We start from the raw sequence: 22277 nt of genomic DNA on the forward strand, positions 1-22277 counted from the left end.
AGGTGTCAGCAGGCCCTTAAAAAAATCTCACATGTTGTTGATCATATTATTTAGGCATATAACTTTAAGAGGATGTGAATACACCCAATAAAAGTATTTGAATTCCAAAATTGTGTTTAATAGGTCTCCTAAACATTCCGGGATATTCTGGGTTTTCTGGGACTGAATCACTTACCGCTTTGGTCAGAAATTTGACACTTAGACCTCTGGTGCAGAGACTATGCTGACATAGTCAACGTTTTATTCAGATACTAAAATAAATAAGATGGTAACAATCACTAGTGGTCTTCAAAATCTGTTGCCATGCAAAGTTGATTTTGTATTACTTCAGAAATATACTTCAGAAAAGTGTCACATTCATTAAAGAAACTTGTAGTTTATTGATACCATGATAGTCCACCTAAAAAATTGTCAATCTGTGAACAGCTGGTTACCTAAGTAGCTTTTCTAGAAGATGTGTTGCAGCTTCCCAGGTACATTTTAGCATTTTTTTTTTAACAATTTAAAGTAATAGTTGAAAGAATTTTCACTGATGCTCCTATGCTTTTTACAAAGATTTTACAAATATTTTAAAATGTGTGAAGAAGAAAATGAAAAGTCCCCAAGGTCAGCAGCTCAGCAGCCTCAAAGTACTACTGCTGTGGTTCTGTGAACATAATGATCTCCTGCCCACCCCTGCTGCCTCTGCAGATGGTTCACACAAGGAATGCTGCAGAGCATCATGGGATCCCTGTGAGTGTGAGGGAACACTATTTTTAGGAGCTGGACCATGGCTTCTTGAAAAGGCATTAGAGATAAGGCTGCAGCAATGGCCTCTGTGTATTATACACACACACATGTGTGTGTGTATATATATATATATATATATATATATATATGTGTGTGTGTGTGTGTGTGTGTGTGTGTGTGTGTGTGTGTGTGTGTGTGTGTGTGTGTGTGTGTGTTTGTGTGTGTATGTGTGTATGTTGCATTGCACAGATAGTGTTTCCTACCCGACCACGACCTTTGGGACAACAGCATTAGTAGCGCACTAGCGCCTGTCAGCCAACGCAGGCACCAGTGAGACTGATTGATGATGGGGACAACTGGCCCCCTGGAGAAGATCAGATACTAGCAGGAGTAGCGGACTCCTGGGAAAGACTCTCCACTCACAGCATAGTAACTTTCTGTCTTCCTTCACAGAATGGAAATTTATTACATTTTCACAAATGAATTATTTCAAAATCCCTGTACTTCCACTCCTTTGTTCTCAACCTTTAACCTCTGCACTGGTAGTTACTTGCAGGGACAGAAATGAATTGGTCAGAAATATATATGAGTGCACTTTCCTGAGTTTTTTTAAGATTTATTTTTCATTTAATCATTGGGTGATGTTAAATGAGGGATTATGTGGTCCATTCTAAGAAATAGATTGGTTGTTTCATTTGCATTTTCACAAAAAAATGGTAGTATCTCCTGGCAGGCATACTCTCAAACTGGGCTAAATAGAATTATTGCAAAACAACTGATGATTAATTGTTAGATTGATTACTTGGCATTTTGAAACACGAAGATGAAAATAGCAACCGATCAAGGATCCTAGCAGTAATTTAACATGGATCAAGCAGACTACTCTTTATTTATTTTTGTCAGCTAACTGCATCAAATATAAGCAGTAAATTGCTCAATCCCTGCACAGACAGAATATTGAACCCTTATCACATACCACTACAAATGTCTGCCGACAGCCTGAATGCGTTGTTCAACTTGCCAGATTTTACATCTGGTAAAAATGATCAGCTCCTGTCTCTTCCTCACCCCTGCCTTCCTCTTCTGTTTGCTATTTGAATAGGAAGTAGTGACACTGGACACTGGATCCCTCCCAACAGGTGCAAGGGTTCAGCAGCACATGCCAGGTCAGATCAGAAGGCAGAACCCCTCCAGGCTTCCCTGTTACTGCAAATCCCTATTGCCCTCCCTCCTCCTGACACTTTCTCACTTTTGGGCTGTTGTCTTTTCCAGATGGTTCCAATCAGCATGGTCCTGGACCTTTTTTATGTATTTTTTCAAACAAGGACTCAAGAGTTTCCCCTCCTAAATTCTTGTCTTTATTGGTTGCCATGCTCATATATGCTCTGCATGGTAGCTTCAATAAAGTCCCATTTCCTGAACATGACAACATTTTAAAAAATCCCTCTTATTCCCATTATTCATTTTGGATGTCAGCTAATTTTCAAGTTAGCAATCCAGTTAAACTAGGAAGAGATGGTTACTGTCTAGAATATCCTATTGCTCACATTTAGCACTACTGTAAGTCCACACACACTGCTGTAGATGCTATCTGGCCATTAATTGATTGTTAAAAGTGATAATCATTCCTGTAGTAATGGCGCTTGGGTGCACTTCTGTACCAACTAATGTTGCAGAAGGTGTGGTTAACCTAAACCAAAGGGCTTTTGAATTTGTGAATAATATTGTCAAAGGTTGTCTTTTAATCTCGATAAACCAATGAGCTTTTCTTAGTTCTAACCAAGTAGTTTTTCGAGTTTGTTTTGTTTTGTTTCTTGATGTCTCAGTAAGAGTTAAGAGATTTTATATTTTAATGTCTGCAACTTTTACTGAACAATGCCTGACTCTAGCTTGCAATCTGCTAATTAGTTAGCAGTACTTAACAGATGTACAAATGTGTTCATAAAGAGTTAGTCATACAGACAAGATATAGTCAGCTTTTTATCACATAAATGGCTGTCTTTTGACTTTGTGTGCTTTCCTAATGATATGAGACTCATATCAATCTTCTCATGTTATTCTCAAATTTAATTTATTTAGGGTTTTTTTAGATCAATAAAGAATGGCGGTAGGAAAAAAATTATTTGGATTGGACTGAAAAGTTTTCCTTTGACTTTCTATGGAAATGTTTTTTTCTGGCTTCATTTTACTAGATTACACAGTTAAATTGAACTGAAAAACACGGTAGCATTAATACAACATTATCTCAATAGAGCAGCTAATTAACATCCGATGAAGTGAGTAAAGTGGAATGAACGATAATGTTTACCAGCAACAAGTTCTTGGTTAGCTTCCAAAAAGTAGCTCTGCGTGGCTCACTGTTATTATCCATGTGCTTTCTTTTTTTTCTCTTTCTCCGAATCAATTCATTTGATGAACTTCCCTTTCCGAGCCCAATTATTGGTAACCATGGAGACCTGATGAAACCGGTCTGACGACACAAATGTTTCCTGAGAACACAAAGGGCCTTTTGTTAAGCTGCTGCCCCAGTCAGTACTGAAAGGCAGATCAGCATACGAGCCTATTCTGCTAGGCTTACGATGAAAGGGCAAAGGGGTGAGGTGTATTGATAGAACTGTTGGGATGGACATGTCAGGGTCTTACAGTGTGTGTGTCTGTGTTTTGGTTTTTGTTACTGTGGCTGGTTTGATGTTTTTCTTAGCTTACCTTGATTCACTCCCTCCTTCCTGTGTGGGAGAAACAAAGAGAAGAAAGAAGTTGTAAAGTCCATTCACTATAGGGTTTATGTAGCCTTTATGATTTCGACTGTGTGCCTGTTAGCAAAACACAGCGCCATGAAAGAATATTTGTCCCTTCCTACTTACTAATAGTAGTTTTTCAGGCCTGATTACTGCCAGATCTCTTAGATCAAGTTGAAGTAGGCTAAAAGATCTCAAAAAACAACACATCGTGACATAGTCTAAAGAAACTGTTGAGAAACAGAGTTATTGAAATTAGTCTGGAATGGGTTACAAAGCCACTTCTAAGGTTTTGGGTGCATTATCCTCAAATGGAGGAAGATTGGAACAACCTGTCGTAGTCAGTTGTGAACCTTCCCAAGAGTGGTTGGCCTGCCGTTATTACTTTAAGATTGCATTGGCAATGCATTGACAAGGTCACAAAAGAACCCAAAACATCTAAAGAACTGCAGACTTCACTTGCCTCATTTAGGCTATGTCCACACTAATGCATTTTTGTTTGAAAATGCATCGTTTCTCTCCCTTTTGGCCTCCCGTCCACACTGAGACGGCGTTTTCCCCAAGGAAAAATGCAGCGTTTTGGAAATGCTCTCGAAAACACATGCATTTCAAAACGGAGCTGTCCCGTCGCAGTGTGGACACTCGAAAACGCAGACTTTCTAAAACGATGACGCGTTTTAGTCATGTGATGCAGTCATGTGACCAATTAAACAAAGATAGCGGAGGGCATTATACAGCAGTTGTTTTGATTGCTCTCAATTTTGACAGCGCTAAAAAAGATTAATATCAGTTTGTACATGCTCCAGATAGCTTTTCTTCAAATTCTTTAATTCTCACTCGCTTTTGCACATGCTCAGTACCGGAACGTAAGCGTTTTCGGTCGTTTCAATGTGGACGCACAACTCTGTGAAAACGACTGAAAACGCTAATGTGGATGCGGAGCGTTTTCAGATGAAAACGCCGTTTTCAAATCTATCCGGGCTAGTGTGGAAGTAGCCTTAATGTCAGTGTTCATGATTCAGCAATAACAAAGAGACCAAGCAAAAATGGCATTTATGGAAGCATTCCAAGGTTAAAACCACTGCTGACCAATAAGATCACAAAATGACTTTTTCAGATAGGGCCAGGTAGGTTTGGATTTTTTTCCCCTTTTCCCTGTTTAAAAAACACATTAGTATTTACTCAGGTTGTTGTTCTCTAATATGATTTGTTTGATGATTTGAAACACTCAATTGTACGTCCTCATATTGCTCAACATAGCAAATGGCTCAATAGAGAGGAGAGTAAGAAGACAATCCTACCTGCCAGTAAATTATGAAAATAACAAACCTGTTTCAGTGTTGAGACAGAGAACAAAGAAAAACAAATGAGAACGTTATATTTATATCTTTGTGTCACATTCCGAGTGTCGAGTTGGATATTTTTGGATCAAAGCACTGTTTCTATTTTAGCAATGAAATCTGACATTGCACATAAGATTTTTAAGTGTTTATTAGACATGAGATACAAGTATAAGATATGAATAAAGGGCTCATAGAAATTAAACAAATCATTTTGGATTTTATCAACCTTATAAGCAGTTATCTGCCATATATTGGGAGTATTACTCTAAACACAGTACTTACAAATTATATCTACTACAGTATAATCTAAAATTTCCTTATCTGTGTCCCTGTATGTTCCCCCTCCAGTGTTTCAGCAGCAGGCTGTCCACAGCCCTCTGGAGCAACAGAAGCAGAAACAGAAGCAGGGTAGCAGTGGAGGACCTGTCGCCTGCCAGAACTGTGGAAAGCCCTGCAAAGGGGAGGCACTCCGAGTTCAGAACAAACACTTTCATATCAAGTGTTTCATCTGCAAAGGTATGTAACACCAAATCAGAGCCACAGCCTACAATAATAGATGGAAAACTCCAATGATTAGACAGCCCTCTATGAGCAAGCACTAGGGGATAGTGGTAAGGAAGAACTCCCTTTTAACAGGGAAAAAAAACAACTGTAGCTCAGAGAGGGGCAGTCATCTGCTGCAACCAGTTGAGAGTGAAGGGAAAGAGAAAAATAAAGGGAGAGCATAGGGAGACAGGAAAAAACACAAACTATAACTGTAACTGCTCTCTTCATCAGAGGGATGGGTCTGGATCCTAGAAACCTAGGAACAAAAACCAAGCCTGTACTCTGAGAGCAAAGTACTGTATTATGATAATATAATACTACGTGGTCTTTTAAGATATGATGGTGCCTGAGTAATCAAGACTTTGTATGTGAAAAGAAGTTTAAAACACATTCTAGATTTACCAGGAAGTCAGTGAAGAGAAGCTGAAGTGGTGGAAATAGGATCTCTGTTTCACATCCCTCTCAGTACTTTTGCTGCAACGTTTTGTATCAAATTGAGGCTTTTCAGGGAGCCTTTAGAACAGCCAAATAATAATGAATTACAGCCAAGAAGTAATGCACATGCATGAATTGCACTCTGAGATGGGATGATACAAATTTTAGCAATATTTTGTGCATTAATGTGCATATTGCAGCACATATCCCATTCCTCACAGCATTACTGGAGGTCAAGGTAATGCCAGCCAGAGTATCTAGTTAGACACCATGTGGCTGAGATTTAGAGAACTGAATAAAAAAGCATTGGTTTATTGTTTTTCTGTGTACTGTAATAGCACATCTATAGTTGAGCAATACAGTCATTATTAATGGGTTGGTCAAAGCTAACCAGCTGTAGGTGTGAGTGTGAGTGTGTGTGCATGTGTGTCTGTGTTTGTGTGTAATTGAGGGGTAGGGTGGGAGTGAGGGGATTTTTTCTTTGTACATATAATCTGGGAGGGTAGCTGTAAGTGTCAGAAACTTGAAATGTGAGCATGTTCCATTTGTGTATATGTGTGTGCTTGTGGGTTGTGGATGTTTTTCTTTTTTCTTTTCACATGTGACTTTGAGTATGTATTTTCACCACTCCCAGGCCAGACTCCCAGCTCGATTCTTGTGTCAGACTGCTGTTGTTGTCAACACACGCTCCGGTTGCTAGGCAATGGTTGGGGTCGTTAAAGTGTCGGCAGCTTCCTGGAGTTTAATCTTACACTGACCAGCAGACTCGCTGTCTGTACATTTACACCCTCCCATTACCACTACCTCCATCTTTAACTCTGTTATCAAGTGATAAAGTGGCAGTGTTTGCATTGCCATCACAAGATTATAAGTGCACTGCACTCAGTGGTCAGCTTGTTTTTGTTTTACTTAACAGATGATTCCTTTTTATTGCAAGTTGTAGCCTTTTTAAATAGTTTTGGCCATTATTGTTGTGTAGACCAACACTACATATCACGCTGCATGCTACAGATTACTGTATTTATATCCTGTATGGCACAAAATAGTTAATAAAAACATCATCTTTGCTGCTATTAATTTAAAAAGTCTGATTTGTCAGTAATGACAGCATCTATTAAACTGTCACACTTTACTGATTGAGCTGTTCCTTCATGAAGAGCTTTTATGATTGGTTTGAAAAAAAAATGGGCAAATTGAGTATTCAGTATTATTCAGTGAGTATGCTAATACCAACTAGAGTTGGATGTCTCGAGACCACTTTTACGTGGTCTTGGTCTTGTCTTGGTCTCAACGAACTTTTTTCTTGGTCTTCTCTTGGTCTCGGATCCCTCAGTCTTGTCTTGGTCTCGCTGTCTTGGTCTTGCTGTCTCAGAGCGACATAGTGGTCGGGAGATTTGGAGTCAACAGTATCCATGACACACAACGTAACGTTCGATAATGTGTCATGCGTAAAAGCATCAGCTCTAAGAGCTGTGGTTAGAGAGTGCTTTGTAGTGAATCAGAAGAGTCGACTCCCATTGAGTCGACTCACTTAATTTCCTTTCGCTGCTCAGCTCTCACACAGTGGCTCAGCTATGCTCCAATCCCTCCATATTGTGGCCAATCACATGCGAGGATATAGGATAATATCATTATGTGAAAAACAGAGAGGGTGAGAGACGCGACAGTCAAGTGGAGCGTGCGTCTGTCCTCTCAGTAAGCGAGTGAGACAGTAGACAGCAGTGAGGAGGGGTGTGCGAGTGCATCGCAAAAACACATAAATATGCCTGGCACCCGTAAACGAAGCAGCATCTGGCTGCAGTTTAAAGACTTTTTTGTCTTGGTCTTGGTCTCGTCTCGACTTTGTCTTGGTCTTGACTCGGTCTTGACTCGGTCTGTCTTGGTCTTGGTATTGTCTTGGTCGTGGTTTAGGCAGTCTTGACTACAAGTCTAATACCAACACACAACAGTCAGAGGAGCTATGTAAGGGTTCTCTTTACCCCACCCAAAAGTGCTTGGCTGTTCCTCCCATCTATAAATCTAAAGCATGACCACAGTAATTCAATTTCCAACGAATTTGGCCTGTTAAATGTGCTGATTATCCCAGCATTGTGAGGGCTAGGTGGGGAGTCAGGTTCGGTTAGTTATTAAAACTTCCAGATGTGGAGTCATAGGAGTTTGAAACTTTTGAGTATGCCAATAAAATAAACCATAGCAGGCTTAGTGGCAATGACATTTTTCAATCCGCAGTTCAAAATTTAACATCAAAGAAAAGAGGAGACACCCAAAGGAGTGTTAGCAGCCTACTTCAACAAAGTGTAATGCTAATTGAGATGTTAGGTTTTTCTCCCAGTGCATGCTTCATGGAAGAGAATCATGACCTTTGATTTTATTACAGTATTATCACCAGTTACCTTAAGCCTGGGCCTTAGCCAAGAGGTTAACAGTGGCCAGATCTGAAGCAAGGAACCCCAAAAGCTCAGCTAGCTCTGTTTAATATATCAAGGTTTCTGCGGGTTCATCATAATATACATAGTCTTAGTGCTTTTGGCAACAGCACCTGACAGCGTGCTTTCAAGTGACTGCAGTTACTTACTAAAGTGATTAAGACAATGAAGGTACTTTCTAATTAATGTATTTCACTATATTTAGACGGGTTTCAAAGATAAGACATCATCAGCGTAATTTGAAACAAAGAGGATTGACAATATATAGAAACCAGGTGAGGCCCAAGTGCCATTCACAAACAAGAGCTTTCATTACATAAAAGAAAACATCTGCAAAAGCCTCAAAGGGTAATGAATGAGAAGATAACAAGAACCATGTGGCATCACTCACTGTTAGAAACCAACTGACAGCATGTTAAAAATATACTTTTTGAGATATCAACATCAAAATATTATTAACAACTGACATAGAAAACTGACATAGAAAAAATATAACAACTTTTGGGGACTGCATTAGATTAAAAACAGAAAAATATTAGAAACGAAATAAGAATTGAATTGAAATCTGTGTCTCAGATTGGATCTGTCTCCCTCCCCTCAACCCAAGCTGGTCATAGCTGCCCCTCCCTATGCCTAAATCTGCTGGAGGTTTCTTCTTGTTAAAATTAGTAAGAATTAAAATAAAGCTTTTCCTTCCCACTATTGTCAAGTGCTGGCTGATTGGGTAGTCTTTTTTTTCTGTATTATTATGGAGTCTTTACTGCGTTGAGGAAACTGTAATTTGTTGCTATATAAATAAATTGAATGCGATTGGACCAGATAAGCTAATTTTCTGAAACACTTCACTGGATTCACATAACCCCTCCAAGTTGAAGATGAATCATTGAAAATCATATGTGGGATGAGTAAAGTCCCACATAGTACTTTAATTGTCTTAAATATCTTTTTAAAGAAAGAAGAGGACTTTGTCTTTCTTATTTTATTATAAAAATTTGACAAACATCCCAGTCACCCACCCCCCATTAGTGATGAGCACTAATTGCTGTTTTTATTGTAGCTTCCAGCAACACCTAACTGTATGGTTGAGGAAGTGTGTTTTATTTAGGTACCAACTGTGGCCTTCTCTGTATATCCTGTTTTGTCTGTGTCTCAGACATCTTTAAGCTAGCAGTGAGACGCCATCAATAGCAGACAGCTGCAGACAATACGACCTGGCCGAACAGCTCAGACAGACATTTATCCCCTGTTTTTACTCTCTTGAAGGGCCATCACATCATCCAAACAGCATTTGAATACAGCGGGGAATACTCAAACGTGAAAATATGTGGACACACCCTAAAGCAGCGAAGCCTGCATGAAAACAGATAAATGAGAAGTGTTAGGAAGGCTTCATTATGTCAGACTTGTCATTCTCACGCCACATTGGCAAGCATGTATGCTAATCTTTTATTTCACACTGGGTTCTCCATACAGGTAAAAATGTTAGTTTTTTTTTTTTCATGAAGTAGGCAAAGTCTGCTGAGGCAGTATACCTCACCTCTCAGTGCGGCTTGCACATCCCGTATACACATACGCAGGTATACAAGGATATAATATTACATGTTTGAGTTAAAGTCCGCAGCTAAGAAACAGAGGGAAACTGAACATTTGCTTTACAGGAAATTAGTTGATTTTTTTCTTTAAATCATGACATTCAGTAGCTTCAGAACATTTTTTTCAAACTTTTTCATAGTTCTAGTAAATATTAAAGATAGTTCTCCCTTTTTTCTGTATCAAATCTGCAAGAGCTAAGGCCCATTGCAGTTCTTCCTTTTAGGGTCTATTTTACCTCCTGTGTAATATATAGTTTTCCAGCATGTACTGCGATTCGTCCCAGTGTAAGTGTGCCAACACGTTCTCATCCCAAAACGTAACATACCGACACTATGTGACAAACCGTCGGTATGTTACGCTTTCGGCAGCCAAAATTTCTGCATGTTACGTATTCAGAGACATGAGAACCGTTTGGAATGAACCTAGACATCTACATTTCTTTTACGTTCTGATCATCAATCGCTTTGGAAAACACTATGTGATACGGTTAAGGTTATGATTATGGTTAAGGTTAGGGTTAGGGATGGATTGCACGGCAGGCGTGTGTGTTACCGCCACAAGCGTCATTCTATTGGATTCCATCCACAATCTGGAGCGTATCATAGGGACGCGGAACTATGAGACTCCTCGGGATGTGACAAATTGTTGGTATGTTATGCGTTGGGAATGAGAATGCTCTCAAGTGTGCATTGTGTTGTCGAACATACACAATTTAAATAGTATTAGTCGTATACAACATAGAACTTAGCGAAAGATTAGATTTTGAGAATGGTAAATGGTAAATGGCCTGTATTTGTATAGCGCTTTTACTAGCCCCGCCTAAGGACCCCAAAGCGCTTTACATACCCAGTCATCCACCCATTCACACACACATTCACACACTGGTGGAGGCAAGCTACAGTTGTAGCCACAGCTGCCCTGGGGCAGACTGACAGAAGCGAGGCTGCCATATTGCGCCATCGGCCCTTCTGGCCAAGAATAAACCAACTGTGAAGACCAGGCTTCACTGAACACTTATTTAATGGAAGAAATACACAAACACAACACAAGCAAAGAAATACTTGCTTAAAATACCACAAGAAGATGTATGGCTACCAGCTACTGTGTCACTCGTGAGTTTTCTGCTCTTTTGGACGGGTGCATCAGAGACTGCCCAACCAGGGTATGTCAGATATGTTCCCATTGGGAGTTGAACTTTTGAACTGCTTTTGTCACTGGTTCTGTTCATAACTTTTATGGGCAAAATTCAGCACAGCAAGTGGTGGAAGGTTTCCCTTTTGATTATCTCAAGATCTTGTGTTTCCTTTTTGGTAATGGTGTAGTCTTTCTGGCTTCATCAAGAAGTGCCCTTCAGATTCTGCTTGATCAGTTTGTAGCCAAGTTTTTAAGGCAAAGTCCTTATTGTGGCAGTCTTAACATGATTAACTCATATGTGATTAATTCTTAAATTCCCAGTAAATTCCCCAGCTGCTAAGCCAAGAAAAAATGCTCATTGTCTTTTTTTAACTACTTCCTGTGGCTGTTAATACAAAAATAAACTACTTGCTTACCGATATCATTATTTGAATAAATATACCAAGTCCAAAGTCATTAAGAGGCAGGCTATAATGGGGTTTCCACTGCATGTTGTATGCAATTACAGCCTACTGCATTGTTTTTTTGGACAATTACCTAACCAGTCTGTGCTTCTTCCTGGAAGTAAATAGACAGTGTTGGCCACATGTTATGGTCCTCGTAGTCCAGTCATTGGTGTTATAATAGCAGATGGTTGTGATGTTCTCAGTCGGGTGTTGGCTGTTGAATTGTCTCCTTCTTGGAAGCCAACTAACCAGAACATATTTAGAGGAAGTGTGTGCGTGTGTGTGCATCATTGGGCTGGGGGTGCTGACCTCAAGCACATGTGTATTAAGTTGGTGGGGCAAAAAAAAAAAGGTGTGGAAGTGTTCACCTTCAAGTAGAAAATAGACAGACCTCCCTCATCTGTACAGTCCTGTTTGCAGCAAGCATTTAACGAATTAGAAGAATCAACCTTGGATTTTCTTTCCCAAGTACATTTCAGTTAGCCTGTAAAAAATCAGTGTAAGCAGACTGAAGATGCTATAGTTAAGGTTGTGAAATGGATTGGTATTGACAACGTCCCACACACATGTGCATGAAGCGCCTTGGGGCAACAGTTGTTGTGATTTAGTGCTATATATAAATAAAGTTGAATTGAGCGGTGATTCATTGTAAAACACAAGTTGCAGTCAGACTCTTACATTTATAGCAGAGAGCACGTGCCGCATGTATATTTAACCCTGATGACACACAAAACACACGCAGGCTCACACAGTGAGAGCATTGTGAAACATGAGTTAGAGTCAAGGTCACCTTCTTGTAACGACACGGCATGTCAGTATATAGGGTCTCTGAGGATGAAGGATGTTATAAAGATAAAGAACATCTTAATGTTTTTTGGAAAAACACACAAACACAATCCCAAAACAGTACTTGTGGTACCTTACTTGTGAACATTTGAAAACTGATTTTCTTGAAACTGGTCTTAATTAAAACTGTAAAAAATATTGTGGGTGGATGCAATAAGTGGATGCAATCTTGACTGAAAGCTATCTTTTGTGTTACTATTTTGAGCTTTATTGAAATAACACAAACCACAAATTAGCAAAAAATTACAGGTCTTGTAAGCTTAGTGTTTTCAATGTTAGTTTACCGATTGCTGAAGAGTTTCTGAGTATATCCAGAACACATAAGAGAAGGGTTGCAGCCACTCTGGAGCTCCACAGTAGGCAGAAACACATGACCTGCATAGATAAAGTGGAAATCGCGCAAGTGTATCATAAAGGCTGTGACAGAGTCATTCATATAGACGCCGCATATGCCACATGGCTGAGAGCAGCCGTCTTGGGTTCGAATCCGACCCATGGCCCTTTGCCGCATGTGTTCCCCGCTCTCACTCCCTCAGCTTTCCTGTCACTCTTCACTTTACCCTTTCAAATAAAGCCGTAAAAAGCCCCGAAAAACCCAACATGGAACCCTAACCCTTAATCCTAACCATACTGTGTGTGGAGGTCCACACCTGCAGCCAGGTACTTTTGACACATAAAGGAACAGTAGCATGTTAGCTCTGTTTGTTTTTCCTTTGAGAAAAATATCTGCCTTCTTAGCTCCACTATATACAGCAAAAATTTATGGTAGTGGTTAATAGGGGTGGGTCTTTATAATCGATTTATCGATTAAAATCGATTCTGGCTTGGATAACGTGAGATCGATTCATTAAAATCCTGAATCAATTTTTTAATATAAATTTATTTTGCCCGAAATGCCAGAATCTCTGGTGAAATCTCACAAAATTTCAACAACCACCAAACAGCTAAGACAGTAAATGAGAGCAGGTACACGGATTCTGCACAAAGACGTAAACACAAAGCGCGGACCTGCGGATCAGAATCAGTGAGATGTCGCCTTTCTTACCCGACGGCACGGACACGGTCAGGGCTGAAAGCCGACAGCTCGCTGATTCTGATCTGTCGCCGGGTCCGCGCTTTGTGTTCACACCCTTTTTGCGCTGATTCTAAAGCTGTTAGTTTTATCTCTCTCCAAACAATATTGACCGAACCAGCAGCAAAAGAAGATCCAAACTACGCTTCACATAAACATCGTCATGAATTCCCTCTAACTTTTACTGTTTTGCTTCCACCATGATAAAATCACACTTCATGCACAGCTCTCTCTCTCTCTCTCTCTCTGTGTGTGTACTTCAAGAACAGTTTCCCGTCTAAAAATCTGTTTTCTGCATTATTCGCTTGCTTGTTACGCACAAGTCTACTGTTATTTACAGCGCTGTCGGCCGCTGTTTTTTCCTTTTACTTACTTCCAAAAAGAAAACCTAATTTCTGCCGTTCAATACTGAACATATTTAAACTTTTTAAAATTATGCAAAATGCAAAACGCTTAGCTGTGTCTCTAATAACACCGCTGTAACGTCAGAGGTAACGTTCATATGTTTATTAATGGTTTTCTTTCATTTTTGATGTACTGCAGAATATTTTTATAAAATCCCAGGCCAGGAAAACCACCTTCATGTTTTTCTGTGTTTTATCTTCAGCTACTTTGACACAAAGGCATCTGCTGTGACGCTCACACCTGTGATAAAGTCTTGCGTGTGTCAGCTTCCTTTTTATAGATACAAAAATATGTAAATGTACTGATCTGAATCATAATATTTCTGACTGTCAAAATTTCCCAGATTCAAATTGAATTGAATCGAATCGAATCGTGGATCGAATCGATTTGGGACCTTGTGAATCGGAAACGAATCGATTCTAGAAATCAGTGACAATACCCAGCCCTAGTGGTTAACTCTTTCTTTTTTTTGCTATGATTGTGGTATGCAGTGCGTTTAGGTTAGCTTTTTGTACTTAATTAGAAGGCAGCTGTTGCTAGCCGGTGAACCAAAACAGTGATGGGGCTGATCAACCAAAACGATGAGCCAGAAAAGGTTAAGGTTAAAGTTCCCCCACAAAACTGTAAAATCTGTAAAGATTTAAACAATCGCTTTCATATTCAACAGAATGTTATTTCATATCTACCGTAGTTTTCGGGTCATAAGCCGCTACTTTTTTCCCACACTGTGAACACTGCGGCTTATACTGACGTGCGGCTAATGCATATTTTTTTTCATGCGGCCAAAAACATTTTGCCTGGTAACAGTAGACCAATCAAAATGATAAGTAGTATATATACGGTATATATTTTTATCGGTTGTTAAGAGACGTTGTAATGTTGTTTGTGCACTGTTCCGTAAAAAAACCATAAGCAACGTAATTTGTGTGTTACCGATACGTACGTATACTTAAAGATAGCCGTGTTACAGGCGCTGTTTGAGGAAAAAAAGCATTTGCAGTATGTATTTTTGTATGTTACCTTAACGTTTATGTTACCATGTTTATGTTACCTTATGGATTAAATTAAACGTTAAAAATCCAAGCGTGTAATATTTCTGTGTAAATATCTCATATTACAAGTGAAACGCATACGGCTTAAAATCCGGTGCGGCCTGTACAGGTACAAAATTGATTTTCTTTCTACAATTAGAGTATGTGGCTTTTAATCAGGTGCGCTCTGTAGTCCGGGATTTACGGTATATCAACAATGCAGCTTTAAATCAGAAGTGAATCCCAAAAAAATAATAAACCACAATCTGATTAGCGAGCCAGTTAGCCACTGCTATCTGTCTTTTATTTCGTTGTGTCAAAATTAAATATATTTAGGACATTTTTAATATTTTTAATAGGATATTTTTAGGATACCCAGCATTATTTTTGACTTGGTTTCTTCTCCAGAGTTTTAAATCTTTTACTTTTTTCTCTCACTAGACCTCATTTGTACATGAGAAAACAGATGCGCCATATTTTATTTATAGACCACAACAGGGTAAGTTGGTTGTACATCCATCCATTCCATTCGAGGAAAAGCTAAACAGACCTCATTTAGCATGAAGGAAGCACATTCACAACACACTGAATTCCTCTCAAGTCATTTGGAGTTATGCAAGTGCCTTCACTGTGCATGAGATAAGCTTTCAGAGACAGAAACAATCTTGTTTTTGTAAAGTAATATCTTTCAGCCAGAAAACATTGTAAGCATCTATCTACTGTAGTGTAACCCTTAACCCTACATCAGGCTGACATATTGAGAGCAGGCAGCTTTCTTGATGTTGTTATTGCTTCTAATTATGACATAGATATTCCATGCTTATGGTGTGTGGTGTGTCAGAGAATTAAAGGGATTAATGTGTAAGCAAATGCACTTCTGTGTAGCCCGAGTTAAGAAGGTGAAAACCTCTTGTATTTGTTGCAGTTTTTGCAGTTCAGCGCCTGGACATGTTCTGTTCTTATCAGCTGAGTCTCAGGACAATATGTCTAATAAGATGCATCATGATCTCGTCTTCTTTGGTCCGAGTCCAGTGAAAACACCCACAAACTCACCTTCTGTTGTCATGGAGATTAGATGATTCTAAAATGACACCATTTTTGCTTTTCAACTGGAGTTCAGAGTTTAAGGCTAATTCTGACACGTTCATGTGGCTGTTAACATTTTTTGGGTTTTTTTTACATTTTTCGTCAGATCAATTACAACACCAGTTTTTCTTTAACTCCATGGAAAAAGATCAAAAGCATTACTGTATTACTTTATAAGAAGTTACAGTTTTACCAAGTACACCACTGATGTTAGAATTCTAAATATGGACGAATCAGTTTGCTGACTTTTATTTCCATGTCTACTGAATTTATTCAACTTTATCTGGCTTTCAACATATGCCCCACCCACTGCATTCCTAATACACATTCCAGTTTGCAATGAGACGGTATGCCATGCACTCAGGCAAAATCCTTTTGATCTGCATTAGAGGCAAGTTTACAGTAACTTTGAGTAATCTGCAATATATGAACTATGTTTCTCTGCTTCCCATTAAACAAATAACATACAACGATTTAGTGTGCTGTCACCTTTAATGTTTTCTGGAAGAGCTATCAATGCAGGATGAGCTCATAAAGACTCAAGTGTTGAGCCGCTTAAGCAAATAATTTATGATACAGAGAGGAGAAAAGCCTGTATGCCAACTGGCAGTGTAGGTATAAATATACAGGGATTGAAAGATGAGCTGATGGGAAACAGCACTCAGGACTGAGTGAGGACGTCTGTTTCTCTATACGTTTCTGCCCACTATGTCTCTTTCTGTGTTGCTCAATAACAAAGCTGTTTTCTTATTTTATTTTCTCTCACAGTCTCAAGTCTGTCAGTCTAAAGTCTTACTTCAAGACTTATGTCATTTGAAACAACTCTAAATCAAGCCTCATGTGTATTAAACGACATTTACATTAAGTCTGAGTTCTGACTCCTTAAATGTCTCATAGCAGTCCACATCATTTCTGAAGACTCAAGTCCAAAGTCTTTTAAAAGTAGTCTTAAGTTATTTATAAGCAGTCTCTTAGCTGTTATTTCCCAATTTGACTGAATCACAGGAAATCTGTTCTAAATCCTAATGTTTTTAGAATTACTTGAGACCTATCACTAGTCCTTTTGTCCTTTTGGTGTTGGACAAAAAGGACAAAAGAGCCTTGTGTAGTGTCTTTGTGGGCATTTGGCTTCCAAATTTTATACTGACTGTCTCAGAGCATTTCAAAAGAGGCATTGCAGAATTATTGTTTCTGTGGTTATATTTTATTCCTCGAAACATGACTCCACCTATCCATCCACTCAGAGTTACCATGTAGTGGTGTTTATTCCATCAAATCTGAGCATTATCTCATTGTAGACAGGTTGCCAAATTTCTGAACCGGATGAAAGGGAATTGATAGCAGCTGCTGGAAAAGTTTGTCTTCCTGCGAAAACATTCCTGCTTGTATTGTTGTTTTATTAGCACAACATGAAAAAAAGAGAAATTGTGCAAATGCTCGACAAAGGTTACCCAACGTATCATTCAGAATCAGAATCACAGTAAAATGTTGTAGTTTTAGTTTAATGTATGTCTATGAAGAAAAATATTGCTGTACCCAGTGAGCTAAATCTCCTTTCAAGCTCCTTCCCCAGGCCTGGTTCCAGGGTGGGACCCTGGTATCCCTGTTCCCGGGTCCCTTGATATTTACTTAGTGGGTCATGTGGATAAGTCTTCTTTTGTTTTGTTTTTTTTTTCACAAATTTGCCTTGAGAGACCCTACAAGTGCCAAAAGCCCCTAGTAACACTTGGACACACCTCTACCACACTAAGGTGGCGATTTACAGAGGATACTGTTTTCTTTTTGTTAATGTTTTTAAAAAGCAAAATGAATGCAGACATTTTTTTTGGTTTGATATGTTTGTTTTGATTAAATTTGTGTGATAACAATAAAAAACATATACTGATTTGAGCACATGAGGGATGCTGGTCATTAACCAGTTATTGACAGAAACTTAGGCTTGGTTGAATTTACTGGTTTGACCTGTCTACCAGTGAAATGGATCTTAATTACCACTGGAAAAACTCATCAACACGCTTTTTATGCAAGTTTGCTGACACGCACCTTCCAATGTTCATGCGAGTATGTGTGTGAATTTGTGCTAAGAGCATGTGCTAGAGACACTACATGGACAAAAGCACAGCCACAGAATACTCGTGCAATGAAGCTCCTCGTTCATAGTTTTTGTGCTAGTGTTAAGGGCAGAAGAAGTTATTAAGTCAGCAGAGCATTAGCTATTTCTCATCCACTATGTCCCTCTGTTCTCAGCAACATCGCTCTACAACTTTACGTGGTCTGCCACTTGGTTCCTAAAAGCTTTCGCTTTGCATCAATACAACTTACAATTGATGATGGAATATCTAGGAGGGAAGAAACTTCACAAACTGACTTGTGTCTCGAGTGTGGCACCTTGCTAGTGCCACGGTCGAGTTCAGTGAGCTCTTTAGTACCAAACATTCTTTCACATTCTTTTGTAAAGGCAGACTGCATGGATAGGCGCTTGATGTTATACACTTGTTGCAATGGAATTTACAAAACACCTTAATTCAAAGATAAAGACGTGTGGCCCTTTTGTCCATATAGTGAACTTTTGGACATCCCTGCAAGTTTAAGTGTGTGCAAAGGTTCACTGAGCAGTGTCCAGGCATGACACAAAGCAGCACAAACTTCTGTCATGTGTCTTTCCTGTTGTTTTTTCCAGAAAGAAAGAATTGGGGGGAAAGGCAGGAGGGGTTTTGTTTTTGCTAATGGAGAGGAAAAATAAAGCAAAGCTTCCCCTCAGGGCGTAGCAGCTCTGTGATGTCATATGGTTGCTATGTTTGCTGTGTGTAATCAGGGTGAGATCCTGTCATGTTTTGTTCAAAGGCAGACAAACAGACACGGTTCATTATGTGCACTCGGGCTAATAACACACCCATGCTCACGTGACCCTACTGAAGAAAACAATCAGATGTGTCAAACTGGCTCTGCATACGACAATACCGTGTCTTTCTTTTACTTTAGAAGAATGTCTTTAAACTCTGTGGATTTTTCTGTCTTTGTTTCGTAAAGTAAGAATAGAAGTGGTTGTCTAGATTTAGATTAAAAGTTTGAAACTTATCTGGTTCACTGTCATCTCTTAAAGTAACTTGTGGAGTTCCCATTCCAATGATGCATGCAGATTTGTCTTTGAACGTAGAGATTACATTTTGAATTTAGGAAGACTTTGTGTCGCATCCACCACCAGATTGGCATGATTTTTGTGTTGGTTGTTTTATGCGCCCTAATTTCCTTGCTGGGTTGTTCACAGGTTGTGAATCAGCTGATTGCATGTGACTGATGTGTATTCTCCAAGTCACGCAGTTTTTTAAAGTTCATTCCCCTACTTTTTTTCTCTGCATTTCTTGTATTTCCAGAGTGTAGCATTTAATAAAGTGGATGCCTAACAGGTTTCTGATTTGTTGTTTCAGATCTCTGAAAACAGATGCAAATTAACTGAATATAATCCAAAGTTTCCCCGGTTGTTTATTTTGGCCTTTTGTGGAGCTGTGACTAACTGAGGTTAAGTTATTTGCAAATAAATAACCGAGGCCTTAAGGGATAAAAAGGCAAGATTTTCTGCCACTTTCATTCTACCATTCTAAGCACCAGTGAAGCTGGTAACACTGTGAGCAATGCAATTATAGTATAAAAATCTTTGTTTTGTTTACTATACAATCCTATGTCTGTTGAATTAATTTTAAAAACCGATAATTAAGGAAAAAAGGGAGAACAAATCTGATGTCTTCTTTTCTCTTTTTTGGTCCCCTTGGTCATTTCCTAAATCCACCCTTCACTTTTACATGTTTCTATAGCAAGGAGAACCTTGCTATAACCTTTGACTATTTGTTCCTCTCTCTTTTTCCAGTATGTGGCTGCGAGCTGGCCCAGGGAGGCTTCTTTGTGCGGCAGGGTGAATACATCTGTACTCTGGACTACCAGCGGCTGTATGGAACTCGCTGCTTCAGCTGCCAGGACTTCATCGAGGGGGAGGTTGTGTCCGCGCTGGGCAAGACCTACCACCCACGCTGCTTTGTTTGCACCTCATGCAAGTAAGAAATTAGCATATGGAGTAGAATCAAAATAACAGATTTCATTTTTTACTTTGGTATTTCCTAAAACTAGCAAGTGGGAGAAACATGGCTCTGAGAGCAGCTTATTCATTTAGCACATAAACTCACTGCCATCAATCTACTGTGACCATCTAAGCACCACTGAGCCATGTGTCAATAAATCAGGCCAGCTGCACTTAAAAAAGGAACTTTGCAGTTCTGCTGACTTTCATGACATTAACAGAAAACTGACAAGAGCAACCAAATTTTTTTGGTTTGCAACTGAGATGTGTTTTTGAAAGCATACAATAATGTCAAAAGGTGTTCTGCACATTCTGGTGCATCATCAGAGGCCTTGGCTTAACATAAGCAAAGTCATTTGACCAGTACAGTTTATATAAAAATGGTGCTTTAAAAACATTTAATCAAATACTTCTTAAGGATTTGTTGTTTTAAGCATTGGATGTAGGTAACAAGTGGATAATGAGTTAGCGCTGAAGTCAAATGCAGTGACAATCTAGGTTTTGCTAGGTTTAGTATAAGGATTTTGCACTTAGTTGTGGTGATTAAACCTTAGATTAAGACGCTTAAGATTGCATGAACTGCAGTGAGTGTCCTTCCAAGCATTTCAGTGTATGTGTATGTCCCTCTCCCCAAGTAGGGGACAAGTCAGTCTAGGGGAACAAAGATTGTTTTTAAGCAAAAACATGAGAATAGTGAAAATAGTAAAAACATGTGAATAGCAAGTGCAGATGTGGAGCTTGCTGAGGAAGAGATGGATGAACATATGTTTATACACAGACATGTTTTTTCTTAGTTTTCAAACCCAAAACAAATACAAATCGATAAAGAGTAAAGATGACCATCAGCCTTTAACGTGACGAATTATTAATGTACTCAGCACAATACTACACAGTATGCAATAAGAAGACTGTTTAACATATTTCTTTCTTCAGTGTTGCAGTTTTAAGTTATTTAATTGCTTCTTAGCTTTCAGTAGATTAAAGGTTCTACAATATCTTTTAATTTGAAGTGCTATTAACTTCTCCTTAGCGGCGATGACTGAATACAACTGGTAGTTTCTTTTTGCTAGCATATAAAGGATTGATTTGATAGTAATCGTTGGGTTGACCAATACGTAGCACAAGAGGAAAGTCCAAGTAACTTATTGAAGATCTAAGAAGTAGAACTGTAAGTTTACTTCCCAGTTGGGAAGGTCTCTTGGTGTCATTTCTAAACATCTGTAAATTCTGATCATTGGCTCAATTCATTTCAACTGGTTACAGTACACGTTATTTGTATATGTCAACACTTTGCCAAAAATCTGGAAGAAAACCCAAAACTGTTTCCTGAAATGAGAGGAAATTGGTTAGGGTGTTCTGGAACAACCCAAGGCTCAAGCCTGCCAAGAACTGGAAAGTGCTGGAACACCAGTGTCTCCCTAAAAAAATGAATAGTTCAGAGAAATCATTAAAAGCTCCAAATTGCCATGACATTCATGCACATGATGAATATATGACAAACATATTTAGGTCAGTCCCGCTGTTTTGAAAATGCTTACATTTGACATACTCTTAAGGTAAGAGGACTTTTTTCCCCATTATGTTTAGCCCTACAAAGCCACCGTACCCACAGGTCAAATACTTTTAAATCTTTTTTACTGCAGAAATATCGTGTTTCAGAATTCCACTCTCCCATTATTAAGAGAACTCAAAATCAAACGATCTTTACAGATGGAGACATCTCATAAGTATGTTTTGCACATTTCTCTTGGTGTCATTTACAAGCACATAAAGCTATAATAGACATACATGTATAAATATAGGACACACGTGTCACTGCACACCAAACAGTTGCACTCACCTTTTTCAATCTACATGCATGCGTCTCCTGTATAGTGTGTCTGTGTGAGAGTGTTGTTTTCCAAGCCCTGAAAGGTAATGGAAGCCTCTCGCAGGCAGGAATTTTAAGTGTGTGGTCAGTCAGTGCAGCCACTTTACCCATTCCCACAGCTAGTGTAAAGTGTCTTTTGAGCTGGGGGTGGGTTTTCTGTGTGTGTGTGTGTGTGTGTGTGTGTGTGTGTGTGTGTGTGTGTGTGTGTGTGTGTGTGTGTGTGTTCATCCTATCATACTTCGGTCATCCCGTTGCTGAACCTGAGATCAGAATGTTCCAGTGTGGTATTTGGAGTTCCCTTACAACAAATGGTGCCTTTGTGATAGTAAATCACACGGGCCTTTTGTGAGCAATATAAAAATGAGGCTAATAGGACAAGTGCTGCTTGACATGAGACATCATATTGTGATTTGTGTATTTTTTGTATGTATGTCACAGTGAAAAGGCTGTGTCAATCATCAATTATTTAGTAATCTAGCTGTTTTTCATTTTGCTGTCTGGATTT

The 22277-nt window shown here is 39.1% G+C and overlaps 1 protein-coding gene across 10 annotated transcripts in view; it reads left to right on the forward strand.

Moving 5' to 3' along the window:
• Positions 1–22277, forward strand: part of ablim2 (actin binding LIM protein family, member 2) — a 91291-nt gene that overhangs the window by 26555 nt on the left and 42459 nt on the right. For all 10 annotated transcript variants that reach the window (XM_039609285.1, XM_039609286.1, XM_039609284.1 and 7 more), the window contains exons 2-3: positions 5159–5326; positions 19696–19879. In XM_039609285.1, the coding sequence (XP_039465219.1) occupies positions 5159–5326; positions 19696–19879 (352 nt within the window). The remainder of the gene's footprint in view (positions 1–5158; positions 5327–19695; positions 19880–22277) is intronic.

Source organism: Oreochromis aureus, linkage group 3, assembly GCF_013358895.1.
Source record: "Oreochromis aureus strain Israel breed Guangdong linkage group 3, ZZ_aureus, whole genome shotgun sequence".
Taxonomy (NCBI): Eukaryota; Metazoa; Chordata; class Actinopteri; order Cichliformes; family Cichlidae; genus Oreochromis; species Oreochromis aureus.